Source organism: Octopus bimaculoides, chromosome 13, assembly GCF_001194135.2.
Source record: "Octopus bimaculoides isolate UCB-OBI-ISO-001 chromosome 13, ASM119413v2, whole genome shotgun sequence".
Taxonomy (NCBI): Eukaryota; Metazoa; Mollusca; class Cephalopoda; order Octopoda; family Octopodidae; genus Octopus; species Octopus bimaculoides.
Window position 1 is genome coordinate 44,513,817 of NC_068993.1, and position 16,279 is coordinate 44,530,095.

A 16,279-nucleotide genomic window follows, 5' to 3' on the forward strand; every position below is an offset into this window, starting at 1 on the left:
TAGGATTTTCGAGCGAGATCGTTGCCAGTGCCCCTGGACTGGCTTGTGCGGGTGGCACATAAAAGACACCATTTCGAGCGTGGCCGTTTTCGTGCGGGTGACACGTAAAAGCACCCACTACACTCTCTGAGTGGTTGGCGTTAGGAAGGGCATCCAGCTGTAGAAACTCTGCCAAATCAGACTGGAGCCTGGTGTTGCCATCCGGTTTCACCAGTCCTCAGTCAAATCGTCCAACCCATGCTAGCATGGAAAGCGGACGTTAAACGATGATGATGATGATGATGATGTATCTGAAGAGAGGGAGAGTGTTTATGTCAATCATATTCAATTAAATTGTAATGTCCCTCTCACTCTTTCTGCCTATGTATCTTTGTGTGCAGATGTGTGTGTGTGTTTTTGGCTCCAGCCCCACAAAATAAGTCGTCAACACAGGCTGAATACCTAATCATTTGTGCCAAATCATCTATGCCCAAAGAGCTGCAACAAATCAGCTCATCACAGCAGTGACTTGTTTTCAATTCTAAACTGCACTCACTTCATCTCACACTGCTAATACTTTTCAGAAAGGCATCAACCTCATCTAATCAAATTTTCTGTCATAAATCTGAAACCATATGTCTAATGAAAAATATATTTATCATTTTCTCCTAATCCCTATTTTTCAGGGGTTTCCTGGTTTAGCTGTATATTCTGGATCAAAATTCTTTGTTGAAGGTTTATCCCAAGCTCTAAGACTAGAAGTGGCTTCCTTGTGATGTGAAAACAGAGATAATAAATCATACAACAGATCAAGAGGTATCTAGCATTTAATTCCTTTTACTGCCTTATCTAGAACAGAGATCGTTGCCAGTGCCCCTGGACTGGCTCTAGTGCGGATGGCACATAAAAGACACCATTTCGAGCGTGGCCGTTTTCGTGCAGGTGACACGTAAAAGCACCCACTACACTCTCTGAGTGGTTGGCGTTAGGAAGAGCATCCAGCTGTAGAAACTCTGCCAAATTAGATTGGAGCCTGGTGTTGCCATCCGGTTTCACCAGTCCTCAGTCAAATCGTCCAACCCATGCTAGCATGGAAGGCGGACGTTAAACGATGATGATGATGATGAATGATGTTTTTCCAAAATCTTTGGTTCCAAAGCTTTTCTGGGTCACTTATTTTTGCAAACTGGGAGTGATCACATTGACCAACACACTCTCAGACAAATATTAAATTTACTTAATTGATGAAATGAAATACGAGTACTTGTTATTTATACAGATTATAAAAGATTCTGAACCATTGGCATTTGGAAAGTTGGTGTTGTACCTGTATCAGATTCCTAAAAGTTTTTGAATCGGATAATTAATATTAGCTGTTTCACTACTCATTGTGACATTAGACAAATTTCCTAACAGACTGATGCTCAATTTGACGAGGATAAAGTAAAAGTTTATACTATGTATTTTGATAGTCAACATCAAAATATTAATTTCCAAAAGTTTATATTAAAATATATTTTACTATGAAAATCTAATACGGAACTGAGCTATCACATGGACAATATATCGAGGAGGTTTTGGCTCGAAACAATGTGACACTGGAGATGTAAGCTTTAGCTGTTTTGGCCATTTTTTTTAGTTTAGTCCACATTACTCCATAAGGAGTTTATGGCTACAACCATTTCATGCCAGTTTTTGCTCCATCCCCAACACATCCTTTGCAGGTCTTAGGTCATCTAACTTTCCTCTTCCCTTCAGGCTGTCAGTCTAACACTTGTCTTGAAATGCTGTTTGGAAACTTCCTTAGAGTGTTACCAATCCAGCCCCATTTCCTTTTCAGAATTTCTTGATTGATGGGAGTTCAGCTTGTTCTATTCCACAGACTTCTGTTTGAAATTTTCTCTCGCCACAAGATCTTGAGGATGTAGTGCAGACATTTGTTGACTTACTCTTTATGGCTTTAGTGACCCTCCAAATTTCTAACCCATTAAGAAGAATGACCTTGACATTGGAATTGAAGAAGTGAATTTTTGTTTTGAAGGAGATGGCTTTGGACTAGACCAGTTGAAAACTGCAGATCCTAGACCTCACATCCTCGTCTGTTCCATTTGTCTTTGAGAATTAGATAAAACTAAATAATAGCATATAAATATCAGGTTTTAAAACCCTTTGGATAGAAAACTACATCTTTTGTAAATATAACAGACATACCACTATTGGACCAAAGCAATCCTACAAATTTCTCCACCCATTTTACAAGCTTTCTTCTTACCAATGAGAAATTTAAAAAAAAACCCTTTGAATAGAAATGTCCCACAGGCAGCCTTTCATTTTTTCAATTATTTCATGCCCCTAAAGTTTGTAAATCCTTATTACATAAACATTGTACTTCATATTATCAACCTTCTTACATCACTATTCCTTCCTTTTGTATCACGTACTTTAATAGCATAGCTTATTACACCTGACTAGTTGATTCTAAATTTACTTATAGATGTATTTTTATTTTTCTTCCATTTTACAGGCAAAGGATTTGTATGATGTTAGCAGTAAAATAAAGATATTAGAGCCTGATGATGTTGCACAAGCTTGCATTTATGCTACATCGCAACCAGAATATGTTGCCATTAATGAAATTCTTATACAACCAAGGGAAGCACCAATGTAATGTGATTCTAGACAGTTCAAATTTGTTATTAAGAAACCTAGGAAAGAAAGCTATATCAAATTATGAAAGTCAACAACTATTTTTATGTTATTTTGAATATCATGAACACAATTTCCTAAAATAATCTAAAATGAATTTGAACAACTATTTTTATGCTATTTTGAACATCATGAACACAATTTGCTAAAATAATCTAAAATGAGACTTGAACTCACATCTCTGTGTCTAAAAAAGAATTTGATTTACTCTAAATAATTTTAAGATTAATAGGGACTTTAAAAACATTTTGGAATGTAATTTTTAATTAAATCATTGATATATAAATCTATTTGTATGTTCTGGTTTCACATTTTAAAACATTAAATATTCTGGGTATTAGAAGTGAGTATCTTGCTATGATAAAGGCAGTGGCAGAAATGATAGAGCAAGACTATAAATTGTAGCGTTTAGGTTCACTTTTCCGTGTTCTGTATTTAAATATTACTCAGATTCACTTTACTCTTCAGCCCTCCACAGTTAATAAATTGAGTACCAATAACAGGAGGAGGATGAGACAACAAATATTACATCAACAAAATTTTGCCCTTTACCTTGTAATAAGTAAGTAATATTTTGCTGAGAGGTGTGGATCACAGCATCTTTAAGTTTGGAAATGAGGGTTAAAGTACAAGAGATGGGACAGAGCAGGTTCTTGTTAAATAAATAAATAATGGGAGAAAGAACAATGGATTAAGTTTTGTTTTCAGAAAAAAAAATAGAAAAAAAAAAAAACAAGAAACAACAACACAAGAATACTTTTCTAAATTGATATTTTTAAGATATAATGATTAATTTAATGAAATGACAGGAATGAAGAGGAAAAAATGTTTACTTGATGAAAGTTTTAGATTGATGTAGTCTCTGGCAAAATATCAGAGAATGGTTTGTGAGTACATTTTTTTTTCCGCTTTTGCTTTAAATCATTTTATATGAATACATTTTTTTCTTTGTGGTTGTGGTAGGATGAAGAATTGTCATTTTTGTGAATGAAAAACCATATTTATAGCATGACATTTATTCTTCCTTTCATCAAGGAAAGGTGCATGAAACCATATCAAAATATTTACACAATGCTAAGTGTTTCATTTATCTCTCTCTCTCTCTCAAAATAATAATCATAATAATGGCTTCAAATCTTGGCACAAGGCCAGCAATTTCGGGGGAAGGGGAAAGGTGATCACATTGACCCCAGTGCTCAACTGGTACTTATTTTATCGACCCCGAAAGGATGAAAGGCAATGTTGATTTTGGCAGAATTTGAACTTAGAATATAAAGGCCAATGAAATGTCACTAAGCATTTCATCTGACATAAATTTTTGCCAGCTCGCTGTCTCACAATAATAATAATAATAATAATAATAATAATAATAATAATAATAATAATAATCCTTTCTACTGGAAGCACAAGGCCTCAAATTTGGAGGAAGGGATTAAGTCGATTACATTGACCCCAGTGCATAATTGGTACTTACTTAATCAACCCTGAAAGGATGAAAGGCAAAGTCGACCCTGGCAGAATTTGAACTCAGAACGTAACGACAGACGAAATACCACTAAGCATTTTTCCCAGAGTGTTAATAATAATAATCCTTTCTACTATAGGCAGAAGGCTTGAAATTTTTCAGGGAGTGGATAAGTCAATTACATCAACCCCAGAGTTCAACTGGTACTTATTTTATCAATCTTAAAAGAACGAAAGGCACAGTCAACCTCAGTGGAATCTGAACTCAGAATGTAGACAGACGAAATGTCACTCAGCATTTCGTTTGATGTGCTAAAAGTTCCGCCAATTCATCTAATAAAAATAATAATATTAATAATCCTTTCTATTATAGGCACAAGGCCCAAAATTTATCGACCCTGAAAGGATGAAAGGCAAAGTCGACCTTGGCGGAATTTGAACTCAGAACATAGCGGCAGACAAAATGCTGCTAAGTATTTCGCCCAGCATGCTAACGATTCTGCCAGCTTGCCACCTTAATAATAATAATAATAATAATAATAATAATAATAATAATAATAATGATAATAATAAAATTAATAATGATAATAATAATTGCTTCAAATTTTGACACAAGGCCAGCAATTTTGAGTGGGACGGGGCAGTGAATTATGTTGACCCCAGTACTTGACTGGTACTTTATTTCATCAACCCTGAAGGATGAAAGGCAGTGTAAGTCAGCAGAATTTGAACTTAGAATGTAAAGATGGACGAAATGCCACTAAGCATTTTGTCTGACATACTAACAATTCTGCTCATTCACTGCCTAATAATAATAATAATAATCTTTTCTACTATAGGCACAAAGCCTGAAAATTGCGGGGAGGGGACTAGACGATTACATCAACCCGTGTTTCACTGGTACTTAATTTATCAATCCCAAAAGGATGGCAGGCAAAGTTGACCCCAGTGGAATTTGAACTCAGAATGTGAAGATGGATGAAATGCCACTAAACATTTTGTCTGACGTGCTAACGATTCTGCTCGTTCAATGCCTAATAATAACAATAATAATACTAATGATATAGGTTACAATAAATTGCCAGTGCTACAATCCACAACCAAACTGATTGATGTTTTTCATGTATATATATGTCCATCTTAGCTTCACTTTCAGTTACTCACTCAACAACCAACAGACTATCATTTTTCTTCCTTTTTTTTTTTGGTCTTGTTTAGTCACATTACACTAGACATGGGGTGGAAGGGGTAAAGAAAAACTAAGTTACCATGACAGCAATATGTTGTCATGTCCTAATAGAACACAGACACACACACTACACTTAGAGAAACAGACAGGAAGTGGGCAGGGGTGGTGGTGAAGGACTGCTAAACAAAGAGTTAGAATAATAATAATAATAATAATAATACTAATATTTTCCTAACAAATTGTTGAATGTGAGAAGTGTCTTACTGAACAAGATATTTGTTTCTTTCATTTTTTTTTTTTATTGTTATTACTGATGTTGCTGTCGTTCTTGTTGAATGTAATGGTTGAGAGTAACTGCACCATGGTATATAAAACTGAAACATACATGGCACAGAGACAGACACACATGCACACACACACACACACATACACACACACACACAAGCACACATGAGGGATGAGATGAGATGAGTTGTTCAGGAAAAAGACAGATTGAGAGCTACTTGTCCTGTCGTTTCACATTGCTCTTGTCACCACGACATTTTGGACAGTACCACTTCCCTTTTGGTTTGGAAGTTAAGTTTACACAGCTGAAGTGAAACCACTCTATAGGACACAAGTCGTTATCACAGCCGATCATCTCTCCGTACGACACCTGGTTACATTCACAGTATGTTGGCTCATCGGGATCAATAGGCGGATCAATTGGAGATTTCTCACTTTCCTTTTCTTTCTTAGTTTTCCTCTTCTTCTTCTTTCTTGGCACTCTGTCTTTCTCCTCCTGAAACAGAAAATAATAATAATAATAATAATAATCCCTTCTACTAAAGGCACAGGGCCTAGAATTTTGGCAGCAGGGACTAGTCAATTACATTGATCCTAGTGTTTCATTGGTACTTAATTTATTGACCCTGAAAGGATGAAAGGCAAAGTTGACCTCAGCAGAATTTGAACTTAGAATATAGCAACAGATAAAATACTGCCAGGCATTTTGTCCAGCATCCTAACAACTCTGCCAGCTCGCTGCCTTAACAATAATAATAATCCTTTCTACTATAGGCACATGGCCTGAAATTTTTGGGGAGAGAGATAATCAATTACATAGACCCCAGTGCTCAACTGGTGTTACAATACGAACCCTGAAAGGATGAAAGGCAAAGCTGACCTCGGTGGACTTGGAACTCAGAATGTAGCGATGAGTAAAATATCGCTAAGCACTTCGCCCAATATGCTAATAATTCTGCCAACTCGCCACCTGAGTAATAATAATAATAATAATAATAATAATCCTTTCTACTATAGGCACAAGACTTGAAACTTTAAGAGAAGAACAAGTTGATTACATCGACCCCAGTGCCAAACTGGCACTTATTTCAGCAAGCCCGAAAGGATGAAGGCAAAGTCCACCATGGCAGAATTTGAACTGAGAACGTAAAGACAGAAGAAATGCTGGGAAGCAGTTTGTCTAGTGTGCTAATGATTCTGCTACTCACTGCCATAATAATAATAATAATAATAATAATAATAATAATAATTGCCCAGATGCAGTACCAGGCAGTGGCTCTTATGGCTTCTCATCTTAAATGATTAAAAGTGTTATCATGTACATGGTTTTGTCTTGGTATAAAAGATGGACTACAGCAAATATTCTGCTCAATACCACAGATTTGCTTGTCAGTTGTTTGACCATTACCAGTTGAGCATGTGCCTTAGTGGCTGATGATATGTGCATCTCTGATCACGAGCAGAAGTAGCTAGGGAGCATCATAGCCATGTGTTGAGAGGAATTCTTTGGGATTTGGATAATTCACCTTTGGAAACATGGGTGTGTCATTCAACATCCTTAAACAACCCTTATTCAGGGACCTTTTGAGCGGGATGGGCTACTCAACCTGAAGAAAATTCTAACTGGGCCCCACCTGCAAGGTCATGCACCGTTTATCTTGATATGTGATCACCATGTTGTGCACATAAAGTTGTGATGTATGTGCCTGGTGTATCCTTATCAGACAGGTAGTCATGATGGGTATAATGGGCTTCGTATATTTTACCCCAGTGTCACTTTAATGTCTTGCACTGCTCTCTCAATCAATAATAATAATAATAATAATAATAATAATAATAATGGTTTCAAACTTTGGCACAGGGCCAGTAGTCTTTGGAGGGGAGCAGTAAGTTGATTACATCAACCCCAGTACTTGATTGGTACTTGCTTTATTAACTTCCCAACAGTGTCTCATGTAATGGACACGCAAGCAGGACACAACAGCTGGTGACAAGCTGGGAGTATCAGTTGCTGTCTAGCTTTCGCACAGTGCACATCCTTGCTTGAATTTCCTATGGGAAAATTGGTGTTAGTTTACAAACATAATGAGTAATGAATGGCCTTCAGGAACGAATTAAATTCATAAACTGAGGCTCCACTGTAATTAATAAGTTTTATTTTCAGAAAATTTTTCTTCAAATATACGATTTTAATTCTGAGAACTGCAGAGTTAATCCCCCTCAACAACTTCACTATTTCAATTAAGCTCTCCTATGCTTTTGAATAAAAATTTCTTGTATATTCTCTTTCTAAGTTCCATAGATGAATGCTCTGAAGTCACTCTCACCATCATAAATGTAGCGAGTTAGTAATTGTTGGAAACCCATAAGCAGCAACATTATGGTTTGATACCTTTTATCTTTCACTTGTTTCAGATATAAAACTGTGGCCATGCTTAGGCACTGCCTCTAAAGTCTGGTAATTATTCTATCAAACCTTTTGCCAAACCATAGTTACAGTGACATAACCAAACCAGCACCAGTTATCAAGTGAAGGAGAGGGAATTAACAAAGATGCAAAGACACACACACAAACAGGCTTACACAGTTTCCATCCACCAAATCCACTCACAAGGCATTTGTCGGCCAGGAGCTATATTGCAAGATGCTGGCTCAAGGTGTTGTGCAGTGGAACTGAACCACAAACCAGGTTGCAAAGCAAACTTAACCACAAAGCCATGCTGATATAAGAGAAGAACTAATAATTCTCAATAGTTTAACACACTGTTATTACCTTCTTTTCTTCATCTTTACTAATATCATGTGTCTTCTGTCGGCGCTGTCTTTTGCTGCCTGCTTTCTCATTTCTGTCATTTTCCTGTTTGACTTTGGCACTGGCCAAATCTTCTTTGTCATTGTCTTTCCCTAAAGAAGGATCTGGAAAAAGATTTAAAAAATTATTTTTTTAAATAATTCATAATGAATACATATCTATGATATATATATATATATATATATATATATATATATATATATATATATATCATTTCATATAGATATATACACACACATATATATACATATGCTATTATATACACAGTGCGATGAGTAAATTATCGCCATTTTATATTTTTAATTTCACGCATACGCATTGTTTGTACTTGATTTTGTTCACTGCACAGTATAGTAGTATCAATTGGGCACCAGCTGTGAGAAAAACAGCACCATGATGCAATTCACTCAGCCAGAAGTTTGGAAACGACATGCTGTACTGCTTGGCACCTACGCTGGAAGCTCCAATACGAACATTTCAGAGTGTTTAGGTGTCAGTCTGAGGACAGTAATCTAAGTACATGTACCAAGAGTGACAAAAATCAAACATCCAGTCAACATGACGGTGTTTGGAGTGATCACTAGTGATGGCGATGTTATGCCTACATTCATCTTCCTACAAGGCCTCAGACTAAACACAGAGGCCTACATCAAGTGCCTGGAGGAGGTAGTGCTGCCCTGGGTCAAGAAGGTGGCTGCTGGAAGACCCTATGTTTGGCAACAGGACTCTGCACCATGCCACACAAGCAGGAGAACTCAGTCATGGCTGTCAGACATCTGGCCACCTAACACTCCAGAGTGCAACCCTCTTGATTATTATGTGTGGGATGCAGTTGAGCGAGAGACCAACAAAACTCCTTGTAACACCAAAGATGAACTGATGGCAAGGATTATGGCAGCATTCAACAACTTCAACAAGGAGACAGTCCAGAAGAGTTGCAGGAGATTCTGAAGTCGTCTGGAGGCTGTAGTTGAAGCCAATGGTGATTTTATTGAATAAATTTACTCTTTAGTATTTCCAGATATTTTAATGTAATTTTGGTAAATATATCTGTTAAAATGAAATGTCAGTGTTATTTTTATTTTTGCGTCATTTAGAGGACAATTTATTCATTACATCCTTATACATACATGTGTATTCAAAAAGACCCCCTTTAGTCAAGAATGCCCATGGGATGAACCTAGAAAGTTCCCCTCTGAGGCACAAGCCTAGGCATGATTGTTCATGGAAGATTAGCAGTCGCCCATGTATACCAGCCTCCCCTCTCCACGCCACCGATGTTATCCAAGGGAAAGGAAAAGGCCACTACAGCTTGGCACCAATGACGTTGCAACTCATTTCTACAGCTGAGTGAACTGGAGCAACATGAAATAAGTGTCTTGCTCAAGAAAACCGCACAGCCTAATCCAGGAATCAAACTCACTACCTCGTGATTGTGAGCCCAAAGCTCTTACCACTAAGCCATGTATCTTCACACACACAGATTATATATATATATATATATAATCAGTATCATCATCCTTAATATTGTGTTTACTTTTCCATGCTTCCATGGTCCAGACAGAATTTGTTGAGCCGAATTTTCTACAGCCAGATATCTTCCTCTTACCAACTTTCACCGTTTCCAAGCAAGATAATATTTTCCCATTGCTAGAAATGTGCTTCATGAAAGACTGAAAACAAACAGTGACTTACCTAGGTTTTCTCGGTCTTGTTCCAGCTGCCGGGACCGGTTCTCAATTAGATCGATAATAAGGGTCATCATATTTAGCTTTTCATCCCCTATTTCTTGGAACCTTAACAATGCACGTTGGAATATAATGAAGGACTTCCGCTTTGCAGGGCCATCAGCTTCATACATACACAAATGATGGCGATTAATATCTTGCATAATTTCTGGAACATAAAATGAAAAGGATAAAAATGTATAGCATTATAAATTAAATTCAAGAAACTTTACAACTAAATTGAAAACCTTTTAGCCCTGGTTATGTTGGCAATTCTGAAAACTTTTGGGTGTGAATTTTACTTGAGTAGAAGCTTTTCTTAATAAATTTTATCCTGAAAATCACTTGCGTAAATTACAAAGGTGTAAAATTACATGGGTTTTTATGGCATTCTATGGCGAAGAAAGGAGAGGACGAAAGTTTGTGACAATTGTTATGTCCACACCTATGTATTTATTAAAAGTATTAGAGATGGAATGGTTACAATTTTTGAGTTGAACCACACGGTGGTGCATCAGCATGGCCGCAGCTCTGAGCTGAAACTTTGAAATGAAATGAAATGTTGCATACTGTATGCACTATAAATGGGAGCTTTTAAACAGAAATTCTGTGTGTGTGTGTGTGTGTGTGTGTTAGGAAAGAAGGACAACCATCTATTAAGAAAACCATGCCAAAACATATAATGGGGCTTGGTTCACACCCCTGAGAGAGAGAGAGAGAGAGAGAGAGAGAGAGAGAGAGAGAGAGAGAGAGAGAGAGAGAGAGAGAGAGAGAGAGAGAGAGAGAGAGAGAGAGAGAGAGAGAGAAAGAGTGAGAGAGCATACACAGGTTTTTGGTCCACACACTTATAAAAGGGAATGAATGAGATCGAGGGATATTTAGGTTTTTATCAAGGGGTCAGGTACAGCTGTGTGGTTAAGAAGCATGCTTACCAGCCACAATGGTTTTGAGTTCAGTCGCACTGCATGTGCTAGAAATAGCAGCTAAATCTTTGTAGGTGAGATAACGTTGAATGCACTCGAAAAAAAAAAACAGGGAAAAAAACTATTTCACACCGAAATTACGAAGTTCATGTGTTTATGCATGTATATGTATGTGAGAATTTACCTATGTAAGTGTGTAGACGTGTCTGCATGTGTGTATATGCATATGTAAACGTATGTTTATGTACTGATATGTATGTCTGTTCAAGTTGTATACAAGACTTACTCTGTCGAAAGTTGTATGTATATATACTTACGGTAAAATTTTTTTTTTTAAATCGTATATTTTCGTTGTCAAATCAGTCTAATTGAAAGGTTAGAGTTTTTTCCCTTTCGGGATGAAGTTAAATCTGGGACATTTTCACGTTATGCACCGTTTTGAGTATTTATACACCAAACCTCGAGTATCTCAATAACTACAGCTCCAATTTACGCGAAAATTGTTTCATTCCGTTCCTATTAACATTTCAAGGAACTCTTAATTCATAGTATTTTCCCATTATGCGCTTATTTGCCTGGGTAACATTGCAAGCAAGCAAGATTGAAACTGACTTCTAATGTATAGATTGTAATCTTCCCATCCGTTCCCATCCAATCAAATCAATAGTTACTACTATATTGGATGGCATAAAAGACGCACAGGCGTATTAGATACAACCCAATTTCAACAATTAAAAAAAAAAATTAAAGTGCATATTAAAGCATGTAATATAGGCCCAATGAGAAGGCTCATTAAAAAAGAATGACAAAATGGTAATGTTTGGAATGTGATTTAACTCAATGACTGCCAACATTGTCATCCTCAAATTAACCCTAACCAAAGACACAAGATCAATTTGTTAATGAATTTAATAGAAACTATTTATTTATCTTTTTGCTTTTACAGGTCACTGGACTCTGGCCATGCTGGGGTAATGCCTTGAAGAGGCAAATTGAATCGCCTCCGGTACTTGTTACTTTTAACCCTTTAGTATTTAAACGGTCATATCAGGCCCTAATATTCAAGCCGTTTTATGTTTAAACCAGTCAGATCTAGCCTACCACACCTATCCTAGGTGCCAGGATGAGATTTGGCAGGTATTTATTGCCAATCGAGCAACTTCATAGAAGCTTGACAGTCTTGTAGTATATCCATTAGTGACAGATGCCTATGGATAATGAACTTACATAGAACAGCTTGTAGCAAGCTAGTCATTCAAGACTGGTGCCAATCAAAACCAGGACCTTGATTCAATAGTAAGTACCTGAAGATGAATAACAGAGCAGCTAATTGTTGACTTCTGCAAGCCCATTCTTGACTTCGAATTCAGGAGTGACGGCAGTTTATTCAGGTCCTCAAGCTATTGTGTAAACTAATCCTTGACTCTACAGTGTTTTCCTTCCTGCTTGCACTTAGGTTTTAAAGTCTGAGCCAGTCAGTGCAGTCCAATCCCACTGAGGTCTGACCACAGTGGACTCAGTAGGCTAATATGGTTGCAGTGACCAGCAAGTTGTAGGCTTTACATTGGAGTGGCCTTCTCCTGAGTGAATTGCTTTTCAGGGCTACAAAGTTCCACCTATCCTGGAGATTCCAGAAATGTGTCAGAGGGCACCAAACTGCCTTTGAACACAGAATACAAAATACGCATTAATTATATAGTGCACCCTCTATCATCAGTAATTTACCTGACCATAGTTTTATTTACTCACACATGGGAAAATTTGGTAAGCACCAGCTACAGGACCTAAATCATGGGGGCCCAATTGTCCAAGTTGGCTGCAACTCAACAATGATAGACTCAAAAAAGAGAAATTCTACAGAAAAGAAGCAACCCAAGAACAAAAGTGTCTGTTGTCTTACACTGCAATTTTCAGAATACCGAAAATAAAAACAAAAAACTTTGCAAAGAGGTAACATTTCAATAATAGCTTGCATTCCAAAAGTGAAGTTATTCATAGCTACAGCACAAAAACTGAAGAAAGATTCCAACATTCTTGCAAAGTCAGATTCTCTTCAGATATACAATATTAGCATTGAAAAACAGTATCTGATATTTTATTACTGTGTATGACAGTGAATTTCAATAGAAAAATGGTAATGAAATGGTTAAATTTCTTGCCTGGAGACACAATGTCTGTAACTGGTAATGAAGACCTCATGACCTGCTACAAACTCTCCAATACCTTATCAACTTTGCCATTCATTTGCTATCTGTAAATGTAAATTAGCAACGGTCTATATAAGTAAGTACAAGTTCACAAAATCATCAGTATCATCATCTAACATATGTTTTCCATGCTGGCATGAGTTGGACAGCTTGACAGGAACTGGTAAGACCAGAGGTTGCACCAGGTTCCATAGTCTGTTTCGGCCTGGTTTCTATGGCTGGTAGCCCTTTCTAATGCCAACCACTCCACAGAGTATACTGGGTGCTTTTAATGTGGCACCATCACAAGTGCTTAAGTGACACAAGCACCTGTGCCTTTTACATGGCATCATGGTTTTAGGATCTCACTTCTTGTGGTGGGCAGGTCTTCTTAAGTATAGCATGGATTGAATTATTTTACCTTTAACATTAATGGACTTGCCTGGAACTTTATGATTTCCTCACTGCAAACTAATTTACTCCACTTAGATAATCTTATGTAATTACTAGTAAGACATTGAAACCCCACACTCTAGCATCATGTCATAATTGACCATTCATCAATACACGCATACTTTGAATCTAAAAAAAAAAAGAAGAAATCAGAAGGGGTAAGGAGTAAAAATTAAATCAAAACTAAAAATAAGATTTAATTCATACAAAAATTTTAGTTCTTTTATATTATTATATATTTCAATTTCAGACTCAATACAATTGTATCTTGGTTTATGAAAACACCAACTTTACCAATTCTAAATTCCAAATTGAGAGAAAAAATATCAGAGAGAAAGAAACAAACCTCCTCCTATTCACAATATCAAAGTTATTCATGGGAAAAACTGAGGCACACAAACCACATGTGACCCATAGGACTTTCTGAAAGGCAGGCATAACTAAATATTACGTTGAATCTTGTCAGGAGAGCTGCCCACCTGATGATGAACCATGTCCCGTGCAACCTGCTTCTCAAGCACAGTTGCTCATGCCTGATGTCAGTGACAGACACTGAATGAAAATGCCCTTTTATAATGTTGTTGTTTAACCCAAAGTCAAAAGTCGGAGAGCAGACCTAAGATCAAAAGGCAATCCAAGCAGGATATTCTTTGATTTTTTTTTTTTTTGAAAAGTTAGTGGGTTGTTGTTCCCAGCACAAAGTCCAGTCCTTGTTGCAGCATGGTGAGTTGTGTACCTCGATGATCCTGAGAGATATGGCAGTGGAGTGCAAGCCCCTAGTAGGGTTTCTCAGGCTGGATAAGTCAAAGGACAGAGGCCAAACTAATGTGGACCACATCTTCCTAGAGGTAAAAATGAATTTGCGTACAACCAACACTCCTACTAAGAAAAAAGTAATGCTAAAGAAGCAGTGGCAATAATTCAAAACCAACAAGACCTGGGAGAAGAAGACAGCCCAGACTCAAGATCAGTGACGAAAAGTTTTTGATGGCCTCAGTACCATAGTGAGTGAAGGGTTTAAGTAAATAGGGTGTTGTTTAATGATAATTTTGTACTAATTCTAGAAGGCTGAGTAAATGCACAGAGGTTCCATCCACCCTGTCTCATGTTTTGGCTTAATAAAAGTTTATCCTGCTCGAGGCTAATGACAATGGATAAAAATTGTAACAATGCAAGTCAAGTGAAATAAAATTGCTTAACTAGTAACTAAATTGGTTAAGCAAATTCAACTTACTAGGTGCATACTGCCACTATATGGTGCATGCATTAAAATCAATCCAAATCTGATTGTTTGCTGAATCATCACCTACTGCTTTATCTTCAAGTAACGTGTTAGAAGCCCAAGTCAGCCTGAGGGACTAGAAATTGCAGATATAAAGAAAGAGTAAAATAAATTTTCCAAGCAGAAACTGAACCTGCATTGCAGACTGAGTTTACCATCACTCTACAGCACTTGCATGGAATATATATGCACCTGAATTAACTACTTCCGAAAGTTTTATGAATTAATTTCAAGCTTGACTTCTGGTAATGATGATACAAATGACAGTAGCAGTATGAAAAAAAATGCAGCAAGCATTGAAGGGAAGGTATTTGTAACTGAATAGAAGTGATATATCTACTTGTTTGGAGGTCATGAGCTCAAATTTCCTCAAGGGAATCTTCTGCATGCAAACTAAATTCCAATATCATAGGGTCTCACCTATGGAATATGACTGAGTTCAAAAACTTCGATTAACTGAGGCTTTCAATGGCTGATTGGATATTCACATAGTTTTCACCAATTATTGTGATGTTATCAGCACAATCAATGTCAGTGTTCATAAAAGCATCATCCCACAGTAATATCCAGGAAATCTTCAAATGCACACTCCACACAATCCAGTTGAGGACAAAGTTGAAGGATATTGGAGTATTCTGAAGTATTAAGAAAATATTTAGACGAGAGCATGGAGGAAAGAATAACGAGGAAAAAAGAAAATGCAGAAGAAATGATGTCTTGGACACGTATAACATCCACGTAGACTGGTTTTGTCTGGCTAAGCCTAAAACGACCATCAATGTATAAACACCCAGTCCAGCTTATTCACTAAGATTTGGGGACGGGGAAAAGCTGTCATTTTATCTTTGCCATTAATATTCAGAGTGTAGTACTTTCTTGCATCATTCCAAAGTTTATTTTCGTTTGCATTGTCCGTTCCTTTTCTCATAAATTCCAACGATTCGTAAAAGGACCAAAGCTCAGTTCACTTTCCGTTTCAGATAAGAAAAGGAGCGGTTTTCATTTCTAGGTCTTTTAATATTTGAGAGAAACTTATCAATGGGCCAATTTACCTTTGAAAATGCTGACCTCTCATTCCTCCATGCGGACACGGATTACACACAAAGACACACGGTTTTTAATTAATAATTGACAGAAATTAACGCACGAAACTCTCGGCCCCGGAGTCACTGTAACTGATTATTAACATAAAAAATTTAAAAACCCGTGTAATAGAATTCACGTTTTTGAGTTCAATTTTCTTGTTTGCATCACCAAACCTATAATATTATAT

General features: G+C 37.0%; 2 protein-coding genes across 8 annotated transcripts in view; one reads left to right on the plus strand and one right to left on the minus strand.

The window, feature by feature from the left end:
* Positions 1–3,180, plus strand: part of LOC106880497 (uncharacterized) — a 20,768-nt gene extending 17,588 nt beyond the window's left edge. For all 4 annotated transcript variants that reach the window (XM_014930476.2, XM_052972453.1, XM_052972454.1 and 1 more), the window contains exons 6-7: positions 666–795; positions 2,504–3,180. In XM_014930476.2, the coding sequence (XP_014785962.1) occupies positions 666–712 (47 nt within the window). In that variant the 3' untranslated portion in view covers positions 713–795; positions 2,504–3,180. The remainder of the gene's footprint in view (positions 1–665; positions 796–2,503) is intronic.
* Positions 3,181–3,439: 259 nt separating this feature from the next.
* Positions 3,440–16,279, minus strand: part of LOC106880615 (inhibitor of growth protein 1) — a 27,983-nt gene continuing 15,143 nt past the window's right edge. For 3 of the 4 annotated variants that reach the window (XM_014930651.2, XM_014930634.2, XM_052972452.1), the window contains exons 2-4: positions 10,131–10,331; positions 8,397–8,539; positions 3,440–6,119 (exon numbers count right to left, since the gene is read on the minus strand). In XM_014930651.2, coding sequence (XP_014786137.1) covers positions 5,838–6,119; positions 8,397–8,539; positions 10,131–10,326 — 621 coding nt within the window. In that variant the 5' untranslated portion in view covers positions 10,327–10,331 and the 3' untranslated portion in view covers positions 3,440–5,837. Of the gene's footprint in view, positions 6,120–8,396; positions 8,540–10,130; positions 10,332–15,426; positions 15,545–16,279 lie in introns of those variants that run through there. The other variant, XM_014930642.2, reaches the window with a different exon arrangement.